Source organism: Furipterus horrens, unplaced genomic scaffold (assembly GCF_987537825.1).
Source record: "Furipterus horrens unplaced genomic scaffold, mFurHor1.1.pri manual_scaffold_9, whole genome shotgun sequence".
NCBI lineage: Eukaryota > Metazoa > Chordata > Mammalia > Chiroptera > Furipteridae > Furipterus > Furipterus horrens.
The window spans coordinates 38062404-38077095 of record NW_028327179.1 but is presented as its reverse complement, the minus strand read 5'-3'; the positions used below and the strand labels follow the sequence as shown (position 1 = coordinate 38077095).

Sequence of the window (14692 nt, the reverse complement as noted above, 5' to 3'; positions counted from 1 at the left end):
AAGAAGGTAAAGGCTTACATTTTTATTTTCACTAGAGCAATAAGTGTGTCCATGATACACATGGGGTAGGTCACAGTTTTTCCAAGAAGACATTAGATTTGTTCTATTATCATTAAAATTGTAAATTTGGAATAATTTTAAAGCGTCTAAATATATCTCTATGCCCACAAATCATCTAAAAGTACAACATGAATTTGGGTTAGTGTAAACACATCCAAAACAGTTACTTGTGGGGTATGGAATAGAAAAAATACAGACAAAGGAAAAGTCATGAAGAAAAGAAAAAAAGTCATTTTTATCCATTCAGTATTAATTCATTTCAGCACTTTGGTGTCTGGCCCATTGTTCCTGTCCCACTTCTGTGTGACTTCTGGCTTACGACTATGCACTGACAAATGCAAATTTAAAAAGACAAGAACAAAGGGTATAAACTAGGACTAGACCTACCTGAAAACTGGGAGTCCTCTGCACACTTTATACATTCTTTGGCTCCCTTCTCAGAATAGGTGTTCCTGGGGCACACTTGGCAGTTGAACGACCCTGGTATGTTGCTGAAGGTGCCTGGCTTGCATGGAAAGCATTCTGATGTGTACGCCACCCCTGCGGGGTAATGACAGAGCATGGGAATGGGAGCAAGGACCCAACAACAACAAGCAAATCACGACCTTCTTACAGCTTCTACCAGAAGTGAGAAGTAAGCTCTGCCCAAATCCTTTATCTCATTACACCAAGAAAGTGTCTGCTGCATGCAGGGAACTGGGATAGATCCTGAATAAAACACTAAGAAAAGCAAACACTTAAACAAGAGATTGACATTTATTAGAGGTATAGTAAATATATAAACTCAGTTGTCAAAAGACAACTCCATGACCTTACCAGTGGAATAAACTCTAAGGTCCCCTACAATTCTATAATCTACCATTCCCTCATCTCTGTGGCTATCTGTTTGTTTCCTTTTTATTGTCTGCTCAGAAAGTCACAGACAAGACTTAAGAGACCCTAAGAAGGGCTTGATTTTTTTTCTTCTGGATTGTAATTCCAGAGATTTCCAGCAGATGTCGCTATAACTAATTATTAATAGCATCACAGGAACAAGTACACTTTAAAAATATTAAAATAAAAGCTAAACTTTAATAAAGGAGAATCACTACTTTAATAAAAAATAGCACTGAGAATGAATCATTCCAGGGTTTACTAGCTGCTCTCTTGGGCCACAAAGGCCTAGCTGGTTCAAAGGAAGCACAAGAGATTTAGGAGACAGTCAGGCTAAGGTGTTTATTTTACTGTTATTTTTATGGATACAGCAGCGACCTGAGTAAGCTCGGTGACTAGCACAAATGACTAATAGGCTGTTATTAACAAAGACGTTTTTCTTTTATTTAAAGATACCTAAAGTTGTCATCATGTTTACTTTTTCACCAAGACTAAATAATTTTTAAGGGTACAAAACAAAAAAACAAACAAACAAAAGAATCAGTCAACTTGCCAGGAATAAAACCAGGACCTCTAGACTTACATGATACCTAACATATTAATTCCTGTCCCATAAACCTGTGAGCCAGCCAATCTAAAAATTCAATCAATATTTTAACTCAATATAAAATCTGATAGCTGACTACTAAAACAGATTGCTGTGAAATACCTTCAATTGTGATATTTTTTAGCAATACTGGCTTGACTGCCTTAGAACCCATAAGGATGCCTGTAGTTCTCCAGTATAATATGTTTGTGCCAGATTTTAGCATTACCTGTAAAGAAAAACACAAGACACTTGGGTCAAATGAGCCATGCTACATCCAACCATACCTGAAAGCTAATCTCTTACATGTTTCTTCGCATTATCATAAAACATCATTAATTTGGAACCCACAAATATAAATCTATCATTAATTCAGACCTAAGCTCTGCTGAAGTTTAAATTATCTTAAAAAAAAACTTTGCCAATCCAAGAAATATAGTAATAAAGAAGGAAAAGAAAATTTCTGAAGTCTAAAGAAAAAGATAAAATGATTTTCAAGCCATCTTCATGAAGTCTAGGTTTATATTTAAAAGGGACTCATTTTAAAGAGTGAAAGGCATTCAGCCCAATTATATATTTATTGGATGCCACTATTCATAAGTAGATTTCAGCTCTGAGAACACAATGTCAACAGAATGGGTTTGCTTCTTTTTTAATTTATTTAATAAACAATACTGTGACAGCAACAAGAAAAAATAAAATTGTTTTTATACAATAACCTGATTTAACTCTATGACTTTAGAACCTAAATGATACTACATCTAATATCTGCTTTCTTTGCCACTGGGACATATTTCTAATTATAAATCAAACTACCTTTCTGAGACATTTCGTGCTGATTCAGGCAAGAAAACTAACTTTAAGGGTTCCTTGCTTCCCATTTGCCGCCCTATTCTTCTGTGCAGTCTCTGGATGGCCGAATGGAAGCTGTATAAACTTAAAACATATAAAACCACTTCACCTTGCCAGAGATTCAGAGAAGTAGCGTATTAAGTACTTCCGTCCTATATGAAGTCTTTATAACTGAAGAAAGAATATTTGTTGTCAAGGGTTAATTGTACCTTCAAAGTCCAAGTGACTGAGTGCTTAGGCAAACAGATCTTAAGTGGTACTAATATCACTTCCAGGCACAGAGATCAAAAAACACTCGGAAAGGTACACGGTGTCAATATATCTCTGCCCATGGATGGAGCACCTGCTACTACACAAAGGCAAGGATGGATGTTCATTTCTTGAAATAGAGCTCAGTACACATTGTGGGCACCACATAGGCCCTTCCCAACATCATCTCATTTAACCCTGAAAAAGTGGTCCTATTTCTTACATGGAAAAAGAAAAAGGAAAAAAAAAAAAAAAAAAAACAGATTCAAAAAGATTAACCAATTGCCTAAAGAAACACAGGCCCTATAAGCCAGAGTTTGATTTTAAATGCACATCTCTCTCCAAAGGGACAGTGCCTCCAATAAGAACAGGCATGTTGACTGTGTTACCTGATATTTGCCTTCAAGCATTTATAGTTATTGTGTGGAAAATTAGGCGGTTACTTTACTCAGTATGAAGGCGTTGTTCAGAGGGCATAAAACTTTGACCAATCAGTGGCAAATAGACAGGAAGAAGGTTCTGGTTCCAAACATGGATGAATTTTGTGATCATCAGAGCTACCCAACAACAGGGACAGCACAATCCCCAAGAAGACACACTTGAAAGATCACTTATTGCAAAGACTGCAGAGAAAGCTAGATGAAAGGAACTCAAGGATCCTTCCATTGCCAAGAGCCATTGGTTTTCTCTCACGTGACAAGAGTAACAGTCAACTTACGTACTCAGAGGTTTTGGATATTCATTTGATTAGCTTTATTTCTTGTTAATACCACCTTTGAAAAGGAGAAAAGTTGGACTGTGACGGGAAAGAAAAAAGGAAAGAACCTAAAGAGAAAGAGGAAAGTAAGAAAAATACCTGGAGACTGTGTCCTTGAAACTTCTTCTCTAACTGAAAGTTGTCTAAATTAATAAATAATTGTGAAATCTGTTTTTCCTTCAAATAACCTTTTTAAAAGATTGGGAAAAGGAAGGAAAAAATGGGATTGGTGACAGAGAGAACAAAGAGAGACTTACAGAATGAGAGCCCCACTCTCCACCGTCCGTGAGTTTGACCCACTTGTCGGCGGTGGTGTCCATCTCCTGGCACTGATCGTTCTGAATCTGCGGAACAAACACAGTGGCTTCCTGACTAACGGTCCTTGAAAAATGGCTTTAATTAAATGTGTTACTCAGCACAGGACAGGCTGCAAGAACTTCTTTCAACACATACATTAAACAATGGCCATGAGTACTTCTCAACAAGCAAACACGCCAAGGCCTCTGAAGCCTAGGTGACAGCTGCACACAAGTGAGAGGTTCTAGGTGAGCATTGTCACTGCTTTTACAAAAAGCCTAGCTCACTGAGAAGTAGGGAGGTGGGTGGAGAAGAGAAAGAAGGAGCGAGCGGTTAACACTGAAAATTCACTTAAAGAGAAAAGGTCATTACAGAAATCTTACTAAATTGATTTAAAAGCTTGCATTCACTGTGCAAACCCAATGGTATAAAAATAAAGTTTATTTTTACACTATTTGGAGCAGTAAAATCTTAAGTTAATAAATAAAAGTCTGTTTTGTATTCAGTTCCCTGGGACTTATTCCAAGTGTATAGGAAGTGACTATAGAGTCAAAGTCCCAAATTTTTTTTTGAGGGTAAATGTTAATCATTTGCCACACCAATTCAAATGACTACAGCTTATACCTTTAGCACCAAACACTCATTGCTTTCCTGAAATTTCTTCCAACATGGCTAGGGTTTGAGACACTATTTTTCCAGGTCTACAAAGAAGATGGGAACATTTAAAGTTAGGCCAGTTTTAGAGTACTACCCAACAGTCAGCAACAGAGTAAGGTTAGAATAGGTTCTCATCACCTATGCTACTTCCACCCAACCAGCTATTCCTTTCTTTTCTAAAACATTTTGCTACTCCATCCATGCTCTTGACCACTTCGCAAACAACACAAACATGTTCTCCATCAGAGAACTTACCCAAAGGCTAACCAACTAGAAAATAGATCCTTTCCCATCCAAATACCAAAGAATTTCCACTACTGAGGATACTGGCTTTCATTGAATTTAAGTACTTTATTTATATTATAAGCCTAATGGCTATTTTAAGGTTAGTGTTAAGCCATTTTAAAACAGATATGGACCCAGCATATATCTTTTATGGTCAGTGTTGGGATAAACAAACAGCTTTTTTTCAGCCAAAATCAGATATCATGTGTCATCATGACATTCTTTTTACTGGCATTTTAAAGACCTGAGATCTGTTATTCATTCTAAAAGTAACTAGTAATGGTATAACCTTAGTCTAATCACTTATTCTTTCTAGGTTTCAGTTTCATCATTCAATAGGGGGACAGGGTTGAGTGAAAGTCACACACCCTTCTAAAATTAGATACTTTATTGTTTTAAATTATGTAATGTCCACAAGTACAACTGCATCTTTCAGTCTTTAGACATTTTCTTTCCATTAACCCTTAGCAGGATGATCATGAACTACTGACCCTCTGAGTCAATAAATCACAGCCAGTGAAGCTGAAATATCAATGAAAAAAGGAACATAACTTACCACACCTTTTCAGTCTATAACCAGAAGATTAAAGGCATTATTGAAAGGAAGTAATGAAACTTCATGCCTCTGGAGCACCTTCATTGACAGCTCTCAAAGCACTTGCCGGACAATATAAAAACCAAGTGCTTATTCAATTATCTAATTACCTTGCTTCTTAACTTTATTTTAGTTTTAGTAATACTGCAAAACTGTCCCATAAAATAGGTAATAATTCACTCTGAGAAGTGTTTTGCAAACAAAATGCAGCTTAAAAAGCAAATCTGTTTGAATTTTGCTTAACATCTTGACAAAGGATATTAGAGCTAGAAGAGCTCCTGAAAAGGTCTTATCACACAATCCACTTTACAGAAGTGAATGCTGAGGACGGAAAAGTTAACTCTGTTGTCCAATAACACACAGCTACCACGGCAGAGATGGGACGACAGCCAGAATCTCCTGACTTCAAATTTAAGGTTCATACTTTCATTAAAAATTTAGCTTCCAAACTTCTGATTTAGAAATTTTCATTATCAAGAGCAATATACATTTGTTTTAGAATTGCTAGTACATTTCCTCTTGAAATCTGTACCACAGAAACATTTTACAAGATATTTTGCTACTTATTTTGCACAACACAATTTTTTTAGCATACAGTCTATCTGAAAACATTTTCTCAAACATTTGAGTCACTGTCACATCAAATATTTGCTATATTATCTACAGTTTATATAAAAGTTAGATAATTTTTTATTAAGTAAATTTTTTAATTTATTTTTTATTGTTTTGCTATTACAGTTGTCCTATTTTCCCCCTTTGCTCTCCCCATTCTACCCACCTCCCCACTCTCCCAAAATCCACCCCCATTTAATAATTTTAAAGATAATAGCCTATTCTGTTAGACTACTATTTTATCCTATATTCTGTAATGCTATTTAATCTCTTGCCAGAAACATCAACTGTCCCATCCGCTAATTCCTTCAAATTGTACAAGACTGACAGAAACGGCAACATCCACTTCTACTTCTGAAATATTGCCCATGAATACACTTAAATAACTCAAGTATTTGAAATTGCAGAGAGGAAAAAAAGCCCTTTAAACAAAACTAAAATTAATAATATAGCGTCTGTAGCTACAAAAATCACAATTTGAAAGGAATCTTAGAGGAAATATTTTTCATGCAAAAAGTCTGCACCAAATGGTTATCTAATGATCATAACCAAAAGTTAAGCCCAGTGTTACTCTGCAAGGTAAGAGCTCAGAGGTAAAGAGACACTATTCACCAGAAAATAAAATATTATAGAAAAAAAGTAAAGTTTTCTTTTAGTATCACAAGGTTCAATTAACAGACACACACACACACACACACACACAACAAAAACACCTGAGAAGGTCTAAAGTGTCATGGGAACAACAGATTAAGGTAAATTTTACATGAATGTTCCTTAAAAAGTAAATTTCAGAATATAAAAGGCCTTACAAAGAACTCAAAGAAGATGTTGTTGTCGACGTACTGGTACTCAAAGAAGACATAACCTGACTTCTTAAGGTGCACAGCATAGATCAGAGATACGGTACAGTCATCACGATTTGACTCTATGTAATTTCCACGAGGGATCCAAGAAGAGCTGCGGAAACAAAACCCAGAGGCATTTTATGTCAGCATTCAGAAACCACTTCTGCTTACAAGTTAAGTAACTCAGATTCAAAAGTAGTTCCATCAGCAAGGCACAGCAGAGAAGACGAGAAGCTTTTCTGGAACTCAAAGACCAACACCATTATGGGAAAATATTCATTTCTTTATGGCACATGACTTTCTAAATGTTGGTAACATCAATTTGCTATGAAACTGCTATTTTTCACCAAAAATTTTGATCACTAAAGAGATAATCACTATTTATAATGTCTTGGGTGGAACTATTTTCTCAAATAACATCTGAAATTTTATGCATTAACACATACACATGGGAGTGGGGGAAAGAGGTTCCTTGATATGAGGGAAGAAATAGTCCTGGGAAAAGTCCATTCAAAATGAACCTAAATAGATAGAGAGCAGGATGACAGCTAAGGGCGGGGGATGGGATGGGGTGGGAAGATTGAGGAAAAAGGAAGAGGACTCATGGACAAGGACAACAGTGTGGTGAGGGGGGAGGTAAAGGAACGAAATGACAATGGAAAAAATACAATAAAAAAGAAAAGGAAGCTAAATAAAATACAGATCACAGTTTTATAGAATATAATGAGGTAAAAGTGTGGAATTTTGATCTAATAAACAAGATGAAAAACGAAGAAAATATACTGGTGAACAAAATTTGGGTTGTAAATCTAACCATAAGTTAATGCTTAGAATTAACCTAATATAGGAGTTATGTGTCGAATTTTGGGGCACAAAAAATTCCAACCAAACTGTATGATAGCACAATTTAGCATGCTACTCTTCAGATATAATTTTTTTATCTAGATGATAAGAGTGAGATTTTGGAAGATTCTTTCCTTTTTTACTACCAGAAAAAATATCTGAATAAAAGACTGAGACTTTCACATCTCAACATGACTAACTGGTCCTGGATCTGCCCTTTCTTCTTACCCATCTATTAAACTAAACGAAATACATGAGCCATTTTCAGGCCTGGAGAATAGGCAGTGCAGAAATGAGATTCCTGAGAGCAGGAAAACACACGAGGTGAAGGCCAACTTGACCTTGGCCTCATTCCTCAGGACACTTCCCAAACTATGACACTGGCAGATGGCACCCAAGCAAAGCACTGTGGTGTCACTGAGCTGAGGAGCAGAAATGAGTGCTTGGGGCAGCTGAGAAAGCTGGAATTTATAGGCATGCGAATCAGAGGAAATAGTGGCCCTAGAAGTCCATCATGTTTCTCTGTAGGTGCTGGGCTTGGGGCTGAAATGAATATACAGGCCTAGCCGCCACTGCAAAGCTGAGACATCATTCAAGAGGTCACTTGAACAGGAGTCATTGGAGCTCCAAACCAGCCAGGGAAGAAAACACCTGGTAACCTATTGGACAGCCGCTTAAAATTCCAGAGTTACTACATCTTATAAAGGCCACCCTCTAGAGCAGGTGTCAGCAAACTTTTTCAAAAAGGGCTGCAGAGAAATATTTTTGGCATGTAGACAATCTATCTTCTGCAATACTTCTCTCTGCCACTATAGCTCCAATGCAGTCACAGACAACACAAATAAATGAGTGCTGCTGGGTTCCAATACAACTTGATTTGCAAAAACCGAAGGAGGGCTCACAGACTATAGTTTGCAGCTCCTGCCCAAGAGTAAAGGTCATGACCTAGAATTAAGTGTGAAACCAATACAGAGCCACCCTAGAAAATAATAAACTCAGACTTGATGAGATAGAGGTGCTCTTCCAGTAAATAAAATGCCCGCCATGACAAAATTCAATACCCTTTAAGTGAAAAAACAATTTGCTTTCTCTACATCTTAATATTTGCGTTCCCTATGATCAAATAAAATTTACTCGACAAAGAAATGAGAAAATATGACCCATAACTGAGAAAAAAAGACAGTCCAAAGAAACAGACAAGTAATAAAGACAGCTCTTACAAATATAATCAATATTAAGTAAAAGATAAACACAATGAGTAAATCATATGTCCAAAAAATATTCTTTGAAAGTGAGGCCAAAATAAAAATAAATAAAGATTTTAGGTAAACAAAAGCTGATAGAATTTTTTAGCAGATCTGTAAAAATTAATAAAGTGAATTTTATAGGATGAGAAAATAATACTATTTGAACATCCAAATTTATATAAAAATGAGGGAAGATAGGGGGAAGTGAGGGAAGGAGAGAGGGAACGTATCTTTGAGCATAGCTAAATAAGCTCCAGCATCCTTAGGTCATGGAAGAACATTTGAGTTCCTTGTCAGAAGGTAGTCAAAGGCCTAAAGTTCAATAACGTGGCCATGTAAAAGGAAATGTTACATAGTCCATGCAAGAAAATGGAAAGGATTACAGACCAAAGATGAACATTTTGTTTTTTTCAAAATACTTTCACATTCCTCCATCAGTGTCACAGGCAAAACTAATAATTTCCTATAAGAGGCAGAAATTAAACAAATGAGCTTTCCACTTCACGTATTTAACCCACTCTCTTTTATAGAAAATAATCAAGTGTCTAAATGAAGGCTACACATTCTTCCTTTCAAAGGAAAAGAAAGAAAAATCTGAAATTATCCATTAAAAATCAAAGAAGGATTTGTAGATATATATATAAAATTAAAAAATTAATTTGTTTTTATAATAGCTTTATCAAATTTTTGCATACAGTATTTATTATGTCCTGAGAAGAATTATTTTAACTTCATAAAAATGAAGCTATATTATTTGTAATGACTGTCCAAAAAATATGATTCTTTGTAATTAGTTTATCTATAACCCCAATCAGTACCAAGATTATCCTCAACTTCTTTTTATAAAAGAGTAACTACACCCTTCTCAACTGTTCAATCAAGATGCAAAGGTTCCTTTGGGTTCTTACTTGTTACAGCCATCTGGCCTGTTGTCAGAAGGGCCAACCACAGTGTCCATGAACGTTGCAACGTTGGAAAATCCTGCAGGCAACTCATCCCACTCATCAAATTTGATGCCACTGCCCAAGGAGTAGGTGCCTTCACCACACTTACTGCATACCTGGTTCTTCATCTCTAGATACTCTCCGGAAGCACAGGAGAAAGCTGGAAGGCAGAAGAATGTATAACCCTTCAGTCACCAGACTCCCCATCCATTTCCTTCCCTTCACACTGTCACCAGAATTATTTTTATAAGCTCTGTTCATGTCACACCCTCCTTAAAGCTTTCCAAAGTCTCCTTTATCACTACTTGCACTTGACAACCTGGCTTCAATCTGTTTACCACCCCCATCCCTTGTCCCACCCTTTCCCAAGCATAACAAAATTCATAACATCACCAAAATATTTCCTCTCTTTCTTGTTGCTGACCAACCCACCTACTCTATTTGGGAAACTCCCATTATTAACTCAAAAATGACCCTCATTATAACAGACCTCCCTGCCCCAACCAACCAGGCAGTCAGTTTTGCCTCCCTCTGTGCTCCTACAATACTCTTCTCATAATACATCCATTACATATGAAAAGAGAGAAGCGTAGGCATAGGTATAGATATAAATACCACTTATCAGTTGATGTGAGGCTTTGAGCCTCCAGAAAACAAGGATCGTTATTTTTGGATTCCTAACTGTAATGGTCAAATACTAAGTCCAAATTAAAGGCGGATCCAGTGAACGAGAATTAAACATAAACGGAGTACTGAGGGCAGTGCCTCACATGCAATAGCTAAACAGGTATCTCCACTCTGGAACTGTGAGTCAGTTTTTCAATACTTACAACTCCAACCTACTCATTTTCAGAACCTACATCTTATTACTCATGTCAAGTTTTCTGCTAATTCTGAGAACTGTGCCCAGAAATCATGGGCAATGTGATTAGTAGCTGACAAAGTTACAGAAAAGAAGGTAGTGCTGCTGCTAAGTTATTACTCATTCAAAAAATGCAAATCTATGTCCCCTGAGTGCATGGCTCTGTGCTTAATGTGGTATTACTGACTCAATCATAGCAAAGGGCTTCTAATCCTTTAATCAGGATATTATAGAAACAAGAATAAAATAAAACCTTCAAATTATCCATTGAAGAAAAACAAATCTCCCAGCAGAGAGCAAAGCAGCAAATCTTCACATTTAGGTTGATTCTCCTTTTAGAATACATTTGGAAACTTTCCAAAAAAACAAAATCATGCTAATTTTGAAAAAAAAAAAATGAGAGCTAAAATCCACACTCATCCACTTAACCACTAAATAAATATAATAAGTTTTTTTTTTTCAGAAAAGCTTAAGATGCTATACAATGAACTTCTAGTTCTGAGATCAACATCCTCAAATTAGTAAAATATCAAAAAATAAGAAAAGGTTAGGCAAAGAATATTGCATGTGGCTACAAGGTCAAAATAAGGGACCAGGTTGCACTATTTTCTAAGTCTGTGGCTTTGAGTTAGTTACTTCACCTCTTCAGGCCTCAGTTCTTACCTCTGAAAAATGAGATAATCATAGCATTGCCTCATGGCTACATTGAGAAAATAAAATATAAATAAAGTATTAGCATAGTGCCTAGCATTTAATAAATGCTCACCACATGTAATTATTATCACTACCAGTACTATCATCAGAGAAACATAGTTATGAAAATTTTTTTTGTTTTACTTTCTATGGTTTGCAGGTCTTCTAGTAAACTAATAAATAATATAAACCAAGAGCCAATGTTACACTAAATCAAGGATCTGCAAACTACAGCTCATAAGCCAATCTGGCCAGCTGCCCATATTTGTAAATAAACTTTTATTGAAACACAATCATAACCATTCAGTTACATATTCATTTTACACCACAATGGCAGAGTCAAATAGTTGTGACAGAAACTATACCACCTGCTAAGCTGAATATTGTTACTTTCCGATAAAATAAAGTTATCTTGAAAGACAGTTTAATCCAGTGTCCAAAACTGAACTTTTAATAACAAGTAATATTTTACGACAAGTTGTTATAAGGGACTCTGGAAGCTAAAAAGGAGAAGATTATGTTTGTGTTATTTCAGTGTTCATCACCCTGTTGAAATAATTAAGAACATCCCCAACTCTTTCAGAGGTGTTTCCTTATCTAAGACCAGAAGGAAAACTGAGAAAGTTGAAAGTGAGGTGCTTAGTATTAATTACAGAGTCAATTATTTCTATTTGCAGTAGTTGTATAAAGCTGTGAACACTGAATTAGCGAATACTGAACCATTGCAACCAGGGAAAACACAGGGTTAGGTTCTGCAAGTGTCTGATCAATATCTTTGTTACCAGATTCATACGTAACCTTGTTTTACATGTGTTTCAGTTTAGAAACTTCTTAGTTACTATATTGTTGAATCATTAACATTGAACTTCTGGCCAAGAGTGATACTTATTTAACACACCTATATTTTCCACAGGGTGCAAGCCCAGCCTTCTTGTACTGAGGATCAATAGCCAGCACTTTAGTACGCTTTAAAACAGTAAAAAGAATCAATAAAAAGCACCAAAATGCAAAAATCATGGCATTGACTAGACAGTGAAAATGACATGTGTTGACAATACATGGAATGAAATAAGAAGGCAGAATGTCACCTTGTTTAACATCAGCTGGTACCGAGTAGTCAGGTGACTCACAGTTTTACTGCTCTGCACATATCTGTAAATAACTGTGGAAGTATTATGTATATTGATTTGGGGGTTATAAATAAAATTTATAAAGTAGGTAAATTTGCAACTATGGAATCCATGAATAATGTAGATTGATGTACTTATAATAGAATTGTGCAAGAGGAAAGCACTGTACCCATTTACCAAATGAGAAAACTGAGGAACAGTACATTTAAATAAACTGTTTAGAAAGGTACCAAGTTAACAAGTGGCAAAGCTGATATTTAATTTTAGCTCTGTCTGATTCTAAAGCTGGTGTCCCAAGAAATTGAGTTCAAACAATTATTATAATCAATGCAAAATGGCAAGCAAATTCCAAATGAATTCATTATTATATTCCACATCATTATTCATTTTCTGTCTTGAATTGCTAAGCAATATTCATGTGCATCATAAAGCAATAACCATTCCAGATCCTCAGATTTCTTGTGGAATTTTTAATATATCATACCTAAAACACATATTTGTGAAATATTTTAGCAAGTCACTAACTAGTCACTAACTTCCATAAATCTCAATGCTCTTGCCTGTAAAATAATATCTATTTCAAAGAGTTGTTTTGAGTTATTTTTTATGGCTATAAAAAATTAATTAATTATTTTTTTTAAAAAAAGAATATAGGAAAGGGTGAAGCCAAAGAACTTGTATGCACGACCCATGGTCGTGAACTAAGCAGGGTGGGATTGCTGGGGAAAGTAGGGTACTGGGAGGAGGGGAGGAAAGAGGGAAAAACATTGGAACTATTGTAATAACATAATCAATAAAACATACCAAAAAAAAAGTGTTGTTTTGAGAATAAGTGAGATATTCCACATAAAAGCACACAACCAATGTTAGCTACAGTTATGAATAACACAATCCAGGGGCCTTGGACAATAAGAATTCTGCCACTGGACTGATGATTTCACAACTCCTCAGAATAATTATGTAGTCAAAGTTAGTCGAATGAGTTTAGGGTCTAAAATAATACAGGGAGCTGAAGATTGTAAAGCACTTTTTATTTTAATCATTTGCTACTCCTCAGTCTTTTTATTCCATCCTGGAATTCAGCCACATGTCAAAGCAAGAGAAGAACCACACCTTGTTAAACACAACTTATTCCATGAGATTATGTCAGCACCAGAATGTTAACTTCTTTGGATAGTCACCAGCAATGACCAGCTTTTCCTTTTCTGCTCTCTTCTAGCTTAGCCATAGCCACTTTCTACTTAAGCATTGCTTGGTCTTTGGTTTTTAGTTCGATTTTAAAGGTTTTTATAATCTTAGGGATTGCACTCTTTTCACTCAAATTTACTTAGAATACAACATAGGACCCTTTCAACAAAAGCAAGATGATGGACAGTTATTATAAACAGGCATTGTAACTGTTGTAAATGTGAGTTGACTGTTTAATTTGAACAATTAGTCATTTCTAAAATAAATACTACTTTTATTTAACAATCTTGAAATTCTAGAGTAACTGAATTGAAGATAAGCAAACTCCGAAGTTCTGAGATGAGAACAGAAAGACCTTATTTGTATTAAGGTCACACATTACTTAACAGGGGACTCAATCTGGGATTTCATAATATTTCACCTAATCACCCAACCTCTTGAAGTCTAAACTTCAACCAAGAGGTCATGTGCTAAACTCAGTGTTCTTCTTCTCAGCTTTAGCCCTCTTCTTTTCTGACATCTATTTCTGCATCCGTGAATTTAGTAAAGGTTGAAATATGCAAGGATGAAGAATCAGATGTGGAAAAAAGCCATTTATAATCATCTGTCACCAACTTGCAAATGGTTGGGACAACCCTCTGTGCCTCCATTCACATTCCAATGAGAATACCACTTCCTCTTCCTCCATAGCACTGCTTACAGTCCAGTGAGACACTGAAAACTACTCAGAAAGTAAAAAGTGAGATGAAAATCCAAAGCATTAATAGGATCATGTAACCACTCAGTATAATGTTTATTAAGTGAAATCACTTACGTGCTAATTATCACCTATAATTTATGTCTAACTATAAAAAACCTGTTTACTTTCACCTCATGCTTTGAAAGGTGGCTGCTATCAATTACGTTTTTTCAGAACTTATCCATTTTCTGTTTAATTCAAAGTTATTACTGAAATTTGTTTTCTAAACCATAAATAGTAATAATAATTAGTAATAAAAGGATATTCTATTCACTCATGTAATGAGAAGATGAATTAACGACCCTATATAATCTCATTATGAGTAACTATAGGGGAATCACACTATATTACATTATTTTATTCAAAAAGTATTTCCAG

At 35.6% G+C, this 14692-nt stretch overlaps 1 protein-coding gene across 1 annotated transcript in view; it reads right to left on the bottom strand.

The window, feature by feature from the left end:
* Positions 1-14692, bottom strand: part of ELAPOR2 (endosome-lysosome associated apoptosis and autophagy regulator family member 2) — a 190891-nt gene that overhangs the window by 74543 nt on the left and 101656 nt on the right. Inside the window, exons 3-7 of the mRNA XM_090287277.1 lie at positions 9667-9862; positions 6633-6780; positions 3635-3721; positions 1643-1748; positions 448-600 (exon numbers count right to left, since the gene is read on the bottom strand). Coding sequence (XP_090143403.1) covers positions 448-600; positions 1643-1748; positions 3635-3721; positions 6633-6780; positions 9667-9862 — 690 coding nt within the window. The remainder of the gene's footprint in view (positions 1-447; positions 601-1642; positions 1749-3634; positions 3722-6632; positions 6781-9666; positions 9863-14692) is intronic.